This window comes from Nilaparvata lugens, chromosome 10 (genome assembly GCF_014356525.2).
Source record: "Nilaparvata lugens isolate BPH chromosome 10, ASM1435652v1, whole genome shotgun sequence".
NCBI classification, from domain to species: Eukaryota; Metazoa; Arthropoda; class Insecta; order Hemiptera; family Delphacidae; genus Nilaparvata; species Nilaparvata lugens.
In genome coordinates, this window is record NC_052513.1 from 21,538,557 (window position 1) to 21,554,116 (window position 15,560).

At 33.4% G+C, this 15,560-nt stretch overlaps 1 protein-coding gene across 2 annotated transcripts in view; it reads left to right on the plus strand.

Annotated features, from left to right (window-relative positions):
- The window catches only part of LOC111052935, a 226,568-nt gene that overhangs the window by 198,764 nt on the left and 12,244 nt on the right, over positions 1 to 15,560 (plus strand). Inside the window, exons 10-15 of one of the 2 annotated variants that reach the window (XM_039436535.1) lie at positions 977 to 1,165; positions 2,139 to 2,435; positions 4,407 to 4,655; positions 5,248 to 5,426; positions 10,415 to 10,558; positions 11,847 to 12,111. In XM_039436535.1, coding sequence (XP_039292469.1) covers positions 977 to 1,165; positions 2,139 to 2,435; positions 4,407 to 4,655; positions 5,248 to 5,426; positions 10,415 to 10,558; positions 11,847 to 12,111 — 1,323 coding nt within the window. Of the gene's footprint in view, positions 1 to 976; positions 1,166 to 2,138; positions 2,436 to 4,406; positions 4,656 to 5,247; positions 5,427 to 10,414; positions 10,559 to 11,832; positions 12,112 to 15,560 lie in introns of those variants that run through there. The other variant, XM_039436536.1, reaches the window with a different exon arrangement.

A 15,560-nucleotide genomic window follows, 5' to 3' on the forward strand; every position in this document is an offset into this window, starting at 1 on the left:
ATAAAAGTGATGTGCGCGAAATTGAGGCAATAGAAGCCACCTCTTCCATTTAACCCATCTAAAATCTAAAAGAGCAGAGACAAAACCTTCTATAGTATTTGCATAGATGGCTTATGACACTGCAGTCAGTAAAATAATAAAAAACAAAAAAACACTTCACTTGAATGGGCTACTTTTTACAAATTAATAAGAACAATTATATGAAAACTTGTAATACCCTTTTTTTATTTCAACTTGAAAATGACCCAAGTTATGGTCGAAACTAGTCGTTGTAATATTTTAAATAAAAAAGGGTAGGCCTACTACAAGTTTTCATATTGTTCTTATTAATCAAAAACAAATATTCTCCCATTCGATGAATGAATTGATCCGCACAAGGGATTCACAAATATAATATGCTCCACTATTTTTATTGAACAGAGCAAAACAGGAGAAATGTTCTTGGAAAATACTCATCTTTCGCCTGTGAGTCGATTTCAAAATGAAATTGTAAAATAATTATTACAAGTAGGTGTAAGCCAATATAATATTAATTTTAAACAGATACAATTTACCAGAAAATTTATTCACAAATAATAAATTCATCATCCAATCTAGAGACTTGTCTACTTTCTATGATATCAACTCAAGTCAATCATATTCTTATGAATTAAATTATAATTACGAAATATTTGCATTTCACATACCGGTAACTTAAGTGTAATATGTTATTATTTTTTAAATTTCAATCTTTACATATCAATAATTACGAATAATATATGAGCAGGTCAGTAGACTATGATAATTACTTTGTCTACCGTAATTACTTTGCTGTCTACCGCAGATATCATATTATGTATATAGTTATGTATTCATGGAGACTACCGGTAACTCGTGTCTCCTAGGTGCTAGTATTCTTTACATGAACATACATAGAGCTTTACATTCTTTACATAGTCATTTATATTTCAATGTGTTTTTTATTAATTATTTCTAGGGCTCCAGCTTGAACATAGTGTGTATGTGGCCTGTGGGCGTTGATGACAGGGGCCAGATTTATGGCTACTCATGGCTGAAGGAAACGAAGGAATCCAAAGATGTGAATCTGTTCAAAATGCAGAAGAATGTCGAGGAATGGGAGGATCTCTATCCAGCTGGCAGCATCTTGAAAGTCTTCAGTATACAAGTAGGTAGGATTCAAACAAGGGGTCATACAAAATCAAATTGATAAAATCTAATGACTCATAGAAAACATCTCTTAATAGTAAGATTATTCATATATATTAGATTATTTTTTACATTAAAAGATCATTTTTTGGAGATTAACTTGGGCTCTTACAATGAGACAAAATTATTAAGAATATTAAAGTAGGTAATTTTTCTCAATTATGGAAACATTCAACAATACCAATTATTTTAAAATATTTCAATTATTAAAATTTAAATTTTAAAATTATCATTAAATAATTATTAAAAAATAATTTATATTGTTGAATTTTTCCATAATTGAGAAAACACAGTTTTTTGTCACATCCACATTTATTATACTTTTACAGAGAACTGCAGACCTATGTAAAAGTCTAATAAGTCAATGTGACAAAAATAAAACTGTGTTTTTTCAATATCTCCACTTGACTTAAACCATCTGAAAAATAGACTCTATTTTATTCGATGATCCAGGGAGTTAAGAGGTGGATGGTTGATTCAAAAGAACTAACTACTCCAACACCAGTCAGGTTATTTGATTATATAAGAGTATTTAGGATTCATGTTACATTTTGAATTGCAAAAAAATCCCTGAGTTCAATCAAAACTTCAGAAAAAGTAGAAATATCTGACCAAGCTCTACTGTAAAATTCTATTTTTGTAATAAATTCATGGTAGAGTAAGTAATTTTATACAATCATACAACAGTAATATTCAACCACCAATGTATATTACTTTTCAGAAGAATGGAGACTCTTCTTCTGGTTCTGTATAGTAACTGCAGTATGAATTATACAACATTTATTTAATTCCTTGCTGCACACGATAAATTTTTCTATAATCTATTTGAATTATATTTGATTTTGTTGCTCAATTTAGGCCTACATTATTTTTACATAATTATTTCTACAGCTTCAATTTTTCTAATGATTTTCTCATGTCTTCGATTACAGAAAAGTACGAAATACACTTGCCAAGTGCAAAGTAACGCGGGATCAGTGAATGCCAGCATCGAAGTGGAGATTCTGAACAAAACAGCTGTGCCTTGGTGCGAGGCAGATAACACTAATGCCCACAAAATGCATTGGACAGAGACGAGAGTATGGGGTGTCGCCAAAGTCGAGTGTCCTCCTCATTACAGGGGCATTGTGAAGAGGATGTGCTCCTTGATTTACACTGGACAGGCTACATGGCAAACTCCCGACTTTTCTGGATGCATCTCAAACAAGCTGATCAGGATATCCAATCAGGTAGAATAGAATCTCTTTGGTGATATTCACTTTAAATTGTCAGCATTTCTTATGAATATTACCAATGTTCCCTATTCAGTCAATACTGACAGTATGAAGTGAATTTAACTTCAATAGTGCAAACCTTTGTAGGATCATTATTGATGTTTTTTCGAATCCCCTTGAAATCTTTTAACACTGAATGCTAAAAAAAATCTCTATGTAACGTGAAAATCTCAATAACACTATTCATTTCTTACTTCGAAATATAATACAAACTCGTTCTTTATAAGACCTAATAGTTCTCACTTCCCCTTCCTTCAAAGCACATATGGAGGAACTCCTCCACACATAACACATTAAGAAAAGAAAAATGACATTCATATTCAGACGTTAGTAACATAGCAGCAACTCATGGAAGGGTATTGACCACCTCTTCCCACCCGATTTAACATATAATCCATACTACCACTTTTCATATATAATCCAGCCACCCCATAGCATATAGTATTCAGAATATTAACAGTGACACTGTTGTACAAACTTCTTTGAACTATCAACAGACTGATAAATTTCATAGAAGGGAACTGTAGAGTTTTTATTTACGAGTATAATAGTCATCCATTTAAAATCCAGCTTTCTACATTTCTAAGTTTTGATTTGTAATGGAGTTAAATCAACAGTTGCCATTTCATGTAGGATATTATTTTATTTTTATCTAATACTTGAATGTTCTTAGTTGGTACTTGATAGGTGTCGAGTAGATAGGTAGCCTACCCACCTTCAATGGTAGGTAGCCTACTCAGTGTGGTAGATGAGCATTGAAACAGCTAGTTGATGGATATGTCAGTGGGGTGTGTGTGGCATATAGGCTACCTGTCCTGTGTAGGCTACAGGTGTTGATCAAAGCAGCTTAACATTAGAAGCTAATAATCAACAATCAATAATATCGTCATCAATCATCAATTAATAATTAATCAAGCATGATTGGGGTGATGTTGAATTATCACTGTGCCTCCCTTGAGATTGCATCACATATTATGTCACTATTGAGGTGATTTATCGTATATATTGGACAGGATGAATCAATCATTCAATCAATTGAAAATATGACAGATGTGGAAAATTAGAATTGGAATGATCCAAAGTGAACTCTTCGAAAATATTGGTCAAATAAATAGCAAATTTCTTATGATGGTCAAGTTCATTTTACTCAAAATTAGTTATGAAATTGATCAAGAGAACATAATGTTTTAGGATTTGAGATTCAGAGAGTGTTTTATTCTGTCCTATCCCTATGTCATAGAAGAATAAATATAATCAATTATTATAGAAAGCACTAGTACCCTCCTTATACTTTTTCATATGAACACAACTAGTTTCTAGCATTCATGTCATTTCCAAGTGTCATAGTACACTTCAAGTAGCTCTATTAGAAGACTTTATCAATAAATATATTCATCCATACCTACTCAATTTATACTGAATAAATTATTCTGGAGTTTTGAAAATAATGAAGAAAAACAGTTTACCAAAAATCAGCAATGAATGAAGTGATTCAATAGATTTAGTGTAATATTTGAACTTAATAATTTGAATGAGTTTGAGTTTGGAATTTACGTGCATCGTAAAAAGGGTGACTTAAATATATGTCACCAATATATCATGGAAGTAATTAGGAGTTGTGGAATAAAAAATTAACGATGGTTGTAAATTGTAAGCTATCATATTTTTCATTAAATATAACAAGCATTCAATAAATAATATCTCCAAAAAATGTTCACATACACGCTTTAAAAGTTCTCTTTCTTCTTCATTTTAAAGCTATAAGTTGATGGATTAGAAAACTTCAACCGTGCACAAGAGATGTTTATAATGACAACCTATCAAGTGGAGGAAAATATTATGCTATGTTTTATTAATTGACAGGTTAAATCTCATCGTAAACTTAATAAATCATTCTTTTTCACATTTTCAAACTGTTATATCCAGTTCCAGAGTTTAATGCTTGGATTCCAAAACACAACAACCGTGGAGATGTTGGCAAATGTCTTGGAACTGCTGAAAGCTAGACGTGAATTGTACCCGGGGGAAGGTGAGCCCGTACTCAGCCTGATGCAAAACATAACTTGGTACCTGAACGTTACATCGGCATGGAATGATCTCGTTGAAGCTACACCACTTTTCTACAGCATTATAAACACTCTGCTGCAGTTTGATAATGCCATCATAAACAGCCAGGTAAAAATAGTCAATAGGGACTAAAGTGTATGATAATATTATCCTCAAAGTACCGTAAAGCTGATGTTAACCTTATGTTGTTTATCGTGCTTTTTTGTACACATAATATTCACAGAGTGTGCATTCTGCCATTCTAGAAGTGTTAATCCAGCAGGAGAAATTCCAATTTGTGTGATGAACAGACACGGTGATTTTCAGACTTGATCACAATATTGCAAATTTCTAAACTCTAAACCAGTTTAGTGCCTACTGAGGATGAGGATTTAGAATTTTCGTGTTTCTCAACAATGAAAACACTTTCAATGATTGGGGCGGATGATTAGAATTGAAAAAACGATATATATTTTAATGAATGGTTCATATAATTATTATACTGTGAAATGGATGAATAGAAAATGTATCATAATGTGGTCTCAGAATGGTTAACTCACTAAATCACTGTATTCATGAGCTTAATTAAACTATCAATAAACTGGAATAATTAATAAAGTAAAATAATTGATCATTTCTCATTTAATTCCTATTTTATTTTGTTGAGTGTTTGTTCCCCTGAAACTGTATACACTTAATAATATGTGGAATCGATTTACAGAAAGTTGTCGATCTGCAAAAACTGGTGAACCAATGGACAATATTCTGGACATCACATATCGAGCCCGAGTTCAGCCCCACATTGATATTCGACTCTTTGATAGTTGACGTTTTCACGTTTGATTCGTCATCTGTTCAGTCGGGCATAATATTCTACTTGCCAAGAAATACTCATGTCAGGTAGGTTCACTTCATATTATAGAATAATGAGCTACAATGATCATTTTTATGGAGATAATAAGTTTTGTAAACTAATTATAAAGATAATTTGATTGAAGAAAATTATTGTTAATATTATCAATTAAATTATTAATCACTTAACTTATCAACACATTCAACTCACATTAAACTTTTCAAATTTATAATTTTCTATTAGAATAAAGAAAGCCCCAGAACCAGGGGTGCCCACAAGGGGGGGGCATGGCGCAATTTGCGCCATCAACATTTTTGGGGGGGCATGATTTTTTTTATATTTTATGTCAACATTTTGAACCATGGTTAAAAAATCAAAGTATTAAATAGAGATATCCTAATGTAGTTAATTTTTCCCACCTTTACAATGTTATATTTTGCTAAGTGTAACTCAATATATAGAGCATAAGCACAAATTATTGATAATATTTTGTATGCAGGAATTTTAGTAATTTTAAGCTTATGAGTTTGAAGGTAAATCTTTGACAAAAATAAATTACAACTTCATCATCCAATATTATTCTGATTACCTTTGCTTAATTTAAATTTTTAATGGTCCTGTGTTTGAGTTTCCTTGCTGTTGCAACCTAATTTTCTTAAAAGCACAATGATAAGTTGAATTGTAATGTACATTTTAATCTAATAATTATTTTAATTTCGAAGGAGTTTCATGATGATATTAATGTGTCTGAAATGGGAATGCAATTATAAAAAACATCGCAAACTCTAGTGAATTTGACAGAAGAAAAAACTTCTCTTGTCAAGAATTAGTGAAAAATATCAAATGAAACCAATTTCAATCTTCCAAATTTACACCCTATTTACCACACAGTAGTCAAGTAATTATTGTAATACTTCATTACTTTTTTCTGTTTTGTATAATAGTCCAGTCAAATTGTCGTTTTTCAGGAAACAGCCCGAAAGAACTTTTCGCGACGGTTCTATATGTATTTTGGGGCGCTGAATTCTAATCTGAAATTTGCTGATATGCAAAACTCCCAAAAAACCCAAAATTTCGGATTCTTTTCAAGTTTTCCATTTAATCTTGAGTACCTTAAACTTTTCGAGAAAAAGCATTCTCTAAAATATTGAAGATAATAAAATTTCCAATAAATTGAGTGGTCGCGCAGGACTCTACGATTTTTGATTCCGGAGCTAAGAGTTTTCAAAAAAGGGGTATTTTTTAAGGGGTTTTCAAAACTATGCAAACCTACCACTTCTACCCTATACAACTAGGATCTTTTTCTAGTAATGATAGAAAGCCACACATCACGTGAATTAACAATATATTAATTCTGAACAGAATTCCTTAGGTACCTAGGTACCTGTTTTTGAATTTAGTAGTGGTGGGAGGAGGAATACACCCAAAAATAGAAAATCATGTCCTACAGCCAAAATTCAAATTCTCATAAAAATACCTTTTCATGGCCTTCTTAACAAAAAAGAAACATATTTCGGCTGAAATATCCTTACGAGAGTTATGTTCTATGAGAATCACTCCTTAGATTTCAGTATTTCCTTGTGGGGGGCACACATAAGGATACGTCCAGGATCAAAACTTCAATCACTTATAACTTTTGACTGAATGATCACATCTCCTCGTACTACAGCTCGTTCATATCAGCTCGTCAAGGCGGTTGAAAATCATGTATCATCTCACTAAAATTTGTTAAAAAAAGAAATTCCTCCTTTAGTGTATTTTAGCCCATATTTCAATGCATAGAAAAATGACCGATTTCTATATTCAAAACTGTGTGTCTCGGTAACTCAAATTGATACTTGGCCTTGATTTGAAGAAAAAAATCTCCTCTTTTGAGGTGAATGATTTTTGTAAAAATATAATCGTGAAGTAAGATACGTTTGTTTCAAAAAATCAAGAAGTATGCGATATTTCCCTCATTTTCACAGTCTCGACAGTTTTTCGATATAAACAGTAATGCAAGTTCAATTTAAGGCAACTCAGCTTATAGAGCATGAAATTTTCTCTCATTTAAGACCAATCGCAAGTTTCTATCATGTATTGTATTCATTTTAGAGACTCTTTAATAACAGTAAAATCGCAAGAAAAATGAGAAAATAAAGATCATTATTCAATTGGCTGTAACTTTTGAACGGTATTGAAAACAGAAGTAGGCTATATTTCATGGAAGTGAAAAGAGGAGAAAATTCATCACAACCTCGACCACTTTTTGGATTTTTTATCTGAAGTGTTCCACAAGATACGCAACGTTGCATATGCGAGACTGTGAAAATGGGGGAAATATCACAAATTTCTCGCACATTCAAAGTTGCGTATCTTGTGGAACACTTCAGATATAAAATCTAAAAAGTAGTCCTGCGCGACCACTCAATTCATTGGAAATTTTATTATCTTTAATATTACAATTATAGAGAATGCTTTTTCTCGAAAAATTCGAGGTTCTCGAGAAAACTTAAAAAAATTCCAAAATTTTGGGGGTGAAGTCGCCCTCTGGCGTGTCAGCAAATTTCAGATTAGAATTCAGCGCCCCAAAATATATAGAAAACCATCGAAAAAAATTCTTTCGGGGTTGTTTCCTGAAAAACGACCATTTGACTGGACTATAAGTTGTTATCCTATTATATTAAGCGAGCAATTTATGTATATCTGTTTATATTTTTCTTTTTTTATATCTGGTTATCTGGTTATTTATGTTCAACGGATCTCGGAAACGGCTCTAACGATTTTCACGAAATTCAGAATATAGTAGGTTTATGATATCAAAATTCGATTGCATTAGGTCTCATCCCTGAGAAAACTCCCTGAAGGACATGAAAAGGATAATTCATCCTCGGAAAAACAGATGATGATTTCGTCGTCTGTCGATAACAGAAGATGCATGTGCCTGTGTGGGAGATCAGCTGTGTAATCAATTAGCTTACCGTATCTCGCGAGAAATCTAGAAATTTTAATTGACTCGATCAAAATACAGTAATCTGATTTGTTGACATGAGATGGTATATATCATAATATTTAAAGTTAATCATTATTTTACAGTTCCAAGGGATTAGTGAGTGTTATTTTGTTATTCAATTGGTATGTAAACAATCTAAATTAGAACTTTTATGTTTTCGAATATTTGGACTGAAAATTTCACTTGAATTCAAGTGTATGAAACATAACCTACTTTTTGGAATATTAGATATTCCAACTATGAATTTTATAGTGAATAAATCAAAATTCGGGGAAGAAACAGTTTTGGGCTGTGCCTGTTAGTCCTTCCCCAATCATTTTAAAGAATTGAGTTCTGTTTATCAATGAATAAATAACGTGCAAAGCTCAGTGCCCCGATATTTGGTATTAATAGATAGAATTTATAAAATGTACTTGTTCAGATGATATCTTTATTCCAAAAACCAAACCATTTAAAGATACATTTTGTTCGACTTGTGTTATTTACTTCTGTAATGTTAAAAAGTGAATACTACCAACAACACAACATCAGTGACAACCTATTCCAATTTATGATAAATATCGGGGCAGAGTATCTCTGGAGTAGCTACCTACAAAAGCATATAAAAATTATTACGAAAGAAGAAATTATAATAAATATTCATAGTTCATACAGAAAGGTTCTATCTAATCACAGTAGATTGAGATTAATTCGCAGAGAAATGCAAAAATTTCTCTCACAAAAGCATGTTAAATTTTAATCCTGATTAATGTCACGTGAACCAAATCACAGAAGACCATCTCAAAAAGATAGCTTATCTGATTGGTTCTACTGGATTTAATCAGTATTAAAATTTAACCGGCTTTTGTACTACTGCCACTAAGTACCTGATTGAATTAGGTACAAAAGTTCAACAGCTGAGTCATAATTTTGTCTCAGTCCCACACACTTGCACTCGCTCACTCACTTCCATCATCAACAGACGACGAAATTATCAGCTGTTTTTCCAACGATGAATAAATTCTTTTAATATCCTTCAGCGAGTTTCCCCAGGGATGAGACCTAGTGCAATCGAATTTTTATATTATAAACCTACTATGTTATGAATTTCGTGAGAATCGTTAGAGCCGTTTTTGAGATCCGGTGAAATACAAACATATAAACATCTTAAAATTCAAACATCTAAACAGAAATTGCTCGTTTAATAGTATAGGATTTAGAATACCTAAACTTGCCGACATTATATTATATTGTATGAATAAAATCGTTCCAAATTTGTATGAATGTTTACCAAAATTGCTATACAATATTCTTTTGCAATAGAGAATTATCAATGATATTATTATTCAACTTTTTATAAGTAACCTTAACATTTAAAAAGCAAAGCCTCCCTTACTTATATTTTAATATCCTATCAAAATATGTGTCATGTAGTTTTTCCTGATGTAATGTAGTTCTTTCTAGTCCTCCCGAACAAGAACGGGTGCACTGCTAGTCTCAAAAATAATATCAAAAAGATACTTTATTTCTATTTTAAAAGAGATAAGAAACGATGGTATATATTTTTACAACATTATGAAAACAGAAAGAAGTCCTCACAAGACCAAAGGTAAATAATGTCCTTTGGAAGATTAGAATGTAGAGGTGCGTACAGATATACGCGCCGCGAACATGAGCAATTCACTTTTAATCAGCTGATTATATCTGTATTTTTACAGAAACGGTAAAATACAGATATAAAAAGCTTGGCATCAGCTGATTAAAAGTGAATTGCTCATGTTCGCGGCGCGTATATCTGTACGCACCTTAAGATGTGAATTTTATTGTCATACACTGACTAATGTTAAAAACTAAAGGGTTGGGAATTGGGGTACTTTGGGGGGGGCATTACACTTGGATTGGGGGGGGGGCATGCGCCATTGCCCTTGGGGGGGCTGGGCACCCCTGCCCAGAACATTTATTCTGAAATATATTTTAGAAATTATTATTCGCTGATATAATAAATATCAAAAATATTCATCCTTTTGACGAGCTGCTATAAACGAGAATCTTCTATTATTTTAGTTACCCATCCTGGTTCAAAGAATCGTTGGCTGTTATCATAGACTCAGGAAATAAAATGCTGGACAACGGCACTGTTTGCGTGGCTGTAGTGGTATACAGAGACATCATGAAATATCTTCCCGTGCGACAGATATTCAAAAAGGAGTAAGTATTCTCATTTCTTTCCCAAGTTTTTTTAATTGAAATATGTTACCACTCTATATTCTATAAAAATGTTCAGGTCATTGGAAAGGAACATATTCAAGAGACAAAGAGTGATTTTTTCCAAGTTTATAGAATTCTAGGCTATTCTATATATTATTTTAGTGGAGGTTTTTAAAAAAATAACTTGTCAAATAATTTATCCATTTCTTCAGCTACATTGTTCACATTCTTGTTCAAAACTGCGTGTTTCATTGTAAACGTTCAACGATAAAAAACTCTGTTCTGCTCATTATACTATCATTTTATCATTGATAGACGTCTTATCTTTTCTATATTGTGTGTTATAATTTTACTGTGACATCTTTATTGCTTTTTATTTGCTGAAAACTCAATTTTCATAGGAAATAATATTCAACAGTAGGAGCTGGATACACATACTGGTGATGTATACAGCACCATGCGATTCTAGATATAGTTGAGATTTACATGAGAAATATTCAACAACATGGTCCAAAATTCTTCAACTTATTGACTATACACGTACTTAATTACCTCTCAACTTCAATTGTACCTACCTATCTATAATAGATTTCTCCTCTTGAATGATATTCACTTGAAACTGAGAGCATCCCATCCCATATAAATAGCATCATTGCCATTTATTTAATCCACCGTATGCTTACAATTTTACAGTTTGTAAACTTATCGTATGCAAATATGTTTACATTGCCTTCACCATACTAGTGTAACGAATAATGAAGGAGACTAATTTATGTGATTGAACGATGCAGGTCAAGTTTTTTTGACCCAAATAATGTATTCTCAACTCTTCTCTACTATAATGTACTGATTGCTAATTTGTTGTAATTGCCTTTGTCTTCCACCGTGTGTATATCACAGATATATACTGCACAGTATAACTTGAAGGAATAGTTTCTATGATGTATACGATAATTAATTGCGTGAGGTCAGCAAGTATTAATTTGTGGTCTCGAAATTCTTTATTCCTAACTCTTCTGCTATTATGTGTTCGAATTATATTCTAACGTGTGTTATCGCAGATCAATGTAACAATAATGAGGGAAATAGTTATTTTGTGATTGGATGAGATGAATACAATATTTGTATAGAAAGTCAAAGCTGTGTGGACCCGAATTCTTTTTTCCTTAGGTGAGGAAATAAGTTTATTTTTACAGTGTATCGCGTGAAAATTTGTTGGAATTTCCTTGTACCGTGTTATCACAGACCAGTGTAACGAATAATGAAGGAAATAGTTTTTGTGATGCAGGGACGGCAGCGAGTTGGAGTACGAGGTGGCTTCAAACGTGATCTCGTTCGTGAGCAATGCTGTCCTGAAGACTGTGGTCGAGATAGAGTTTGCCACACTGACCAGGCGAGGCTGGAACATGACCTGCGGCGTCATGATGACTCCTTGGACCAGGTGGCAGCTGGAGAAGTGCTATGTCAACACCATGTCAGGCCGCAATGTCACTCAGTGCTCCTGCAAAATGCTGGCAACGTTTACTGCCTTGATTATGAAGACTACTATCAAGGTTAGTGTCTATACATAACTAGTAGTTCTGTGAACAGTAGACCTCGCGTAGTTATAAACCGCAGCCTCCTCTTATACTGTCCATCAGAGTAAATCCTGTCTGTATGTCGTGTCGGCGAGATATCGGTGTGGAAACGGCTAATGGCTGTTGGGGTTGGTCTATCAAAAATGCTAACATCAAAAGCTAATCTCCTTCAAGACATACTGGCAACAGGACAGCCCAAGTTCAAAGCAGAGAAAGTTGGAGAGACAATACTATGTTATTTTAGTTATTGCATGCGTTATTGCACGCAATCAATAGTACATTTATTTATTTATTCACAATGGAGACAACGGGTTTCCCCAAATATGTCTCCTTAGCAATAACAATTGTACAGATACAAATGAAAAAGAAAAATAATAAAGATAATAAATAATAAAGATAAAAATAATACGAACTTATGCAATAATAAATCATAAAAACAACAAAAATACCACCTAATTTAAAAATGAAAAATACAAAGATTTCAAATACTTATGAAAAAAGTAAAAATAGAACAAATTGAGAATTCAAAATACCAAAACTTATAAAAATATTAAAGAATATAATAACAAATAATGAACAAAAATTTTATCAATAGAATAAATAATAACATTTATAACTGAACGACGTCCCAAACCACATCCACACTGATACACTAACTATTTATTTGATCAGATCATGCTTACACAAGATTTAATTATCATATAACGCTTTCCGAAATTTAGCAGAAGACATCTAGGCGCCCAGACAAGCTGTTCTAAGTTCTTTGCATCCTATTTAATACTGCATAAAAATTGCATTCAATGAGGCATGCAATGAGGTATGCAATTTATAGTCTACACAGCTGCTGATTTTTTACCAAGTTACATTGAGATATTGAATTGCATGCGTCATGCATCATCAACTCGACAGCTTATTTATGATGAATACTTCTATAGTCTGATTTTTACTCTAATATTGACGTATGAAGGAGGCTCCTTTTTCCTTTTATATTATCCTTCAGTATCGATCGAGCAGTCGTAGCGAGCAGACGTAGTTTTTTTTAGTGAGAGTAGTTGAAATAGTGTATGCAATAGTTAAAGTGCTGAGTTCAGTGTTTTGATTGTTGTGCGCGAGTTCAGTGCCCTGCGCCGAAAAATCAGTTCAGTGCTGAATTACCATCTAGTCCGGCTAAGGAATGTAAAGAATGTGAGGAATGTCGACTCCTAAAAGATTGCCAACCTTCCTACTGCCAGAGTTCGAAGAGGAGGAGGAAACAGAGGACGACGCAACTATGAGTCAACTAACACCGGCTAGGAGCGTTGAACCAGCGTCAATGACTGGAAACGTCAACACTTCCCCAGAATCGTTTCTAAAAACGAATCAACTGAAAACTGCAACGGAGCAGTTTTTGTACAATGCATGGAAAGAAGTCACTTTCCAACAGAGTGAAGAGAGAGAAAGAATGCATAAACTGGAAAAGGAGTTGGAGAGAGCACGGTTGGAGATTAATCAGCTGAAAGAGATATTTTCATCAGCATCTACAACCACACAGAATCTTCAATCTTCAGCTTCACATACAATGCAACCAGCATCTTCTAGAAGTAGCAATAAAAGTTATTCACCACCGAATTGGGAGGAAGAAGAGAAAATGGTAGCATCAGAGACTGCATGGATTCTCCCTAAACAAAAGAAGAGAAAAATCCGTGACTCACCAGAAAAAATAAGGCCTGCAACTGATTCTACAAGTATGAAACCGACAGAAAAGAGAAACAAGCCACCACCAGTCATATTAAGCAATATACAAGAGTATTCGAAAATTAAAGAGGCATTGAAATCGAAAAATCTCAATTTCAGTGCCAACATGATGAACAACAACCAGCTAAAATTGAATGTTGAAACTGAACAAGAATACAGAGATTTAACTAAGATGTTGAATGAAGCTAAATATGAATGGCACACGTACGAAAATAAACAAACTCGTCCAATTCGTGTCATGGCTAAAGAGCTTCATCCATCATGCGATCCAGAGGATATAAAGAACGATCTTCTAAGCAGAGGCTTTCAAATAATCAGTGCTGTCAACAAAATGAAAAAAGTGAAGAAAGATGGAAAAGAACACATCATCAGACTTCCAATGTTCATGCTAACATTCAAGAATACAGAAGATACAAAAAGAATATTTGAAATTAAACATATTTGCTACATGAAAGTGAAAATTGAATCAATTAGAAGTAATAAAATGATTCCACAGTGTAAACGTTGTCAGCGGTTTGGTCATACACAGACATACTGTCAACATGAACCTGTGTGTGTGAAGTGTGCTGGAAAACACTGGACTATTTCGTGTACTAAGGCTAAAGAAACCCCAGCCAAATGTTTCAATTGTGCTGAGGCTCACCCAGCTAACTACAGAGGCTGTCTCATCGCAAAAGAACTTCAGAGAAGAAGAACTGAAAAAGAAAACCTAGTTAAAAGAAGTAGCGAAGTACCACATACAACTAAACAAAGAAACTTCACTTCAAAAAAGTACACTGGAGAAATATCCTATTCCCAAGTAACGAAACCCACTCCAAGCCTACAACAGGAGAGCCAACCAAAGCAACACAACAACAACAACCAGTTGAAGTCAATAAGGTTTTGCAGGAAATTTTGAACAGTTTAAATATTCTTTCTGGACGACTTGACAGCTTGGAAGGGAAGAGTAAGAGTATTGAGAAGAAAACTAGAAAATGAATATTGCGAGCCAACAAGATATAAGGATTGCTACCTGGAATGCCAATGGAATAAATAATATCAATAATAATAGAAAACAAGAAATAGAAATATTTCTAAAGACACGAAATATAGATGTTTGCCTCATCTCTGAAACCCATTCAACTGAGCAGACTCACTTCAAAATCAATGGATATAATGTTTACGAAACTATTCATCCTCAAAATCAAGCAAGAGGTGGAAGTGCTGTAATAGTGAAGGAGAGTATTAAACACTATGAAGACTTCAGTATTCAAAGTAATGAAATACAGCTAACTGTAGTTGGAATAGAGTCCATCAACCAGAAAATACTTGTTGGAGCTGCATATTTTCCACCACGTTACAATTTAAAGAAAAATGATTATACAAATATTCTTCATCAGCTTGGAGATAGATTCATAGTGGGTGGAGATTTTAATGCCAAGCATAAGGATTGGGGTTCAAGACTCACGACTACCAAAGGAAAAGAACTCAGAGAGGCTATCCAGGAGCTGGGCTGCGAATTCCATTCATCAGGGACACCTACTATTGGCCAACAGATTTGAATAAAACTCCAGATCTTCTAGATTTCTTCATAACAAAGAGAATATCCAGTAATTTCATCGACATTGAAGAGAGCTTTGACCTGGATTCTGATCATTCAGCTGTAATTCTCACACTTAGTGAACGAATAATAAAGAAAGAAGACAGACCAA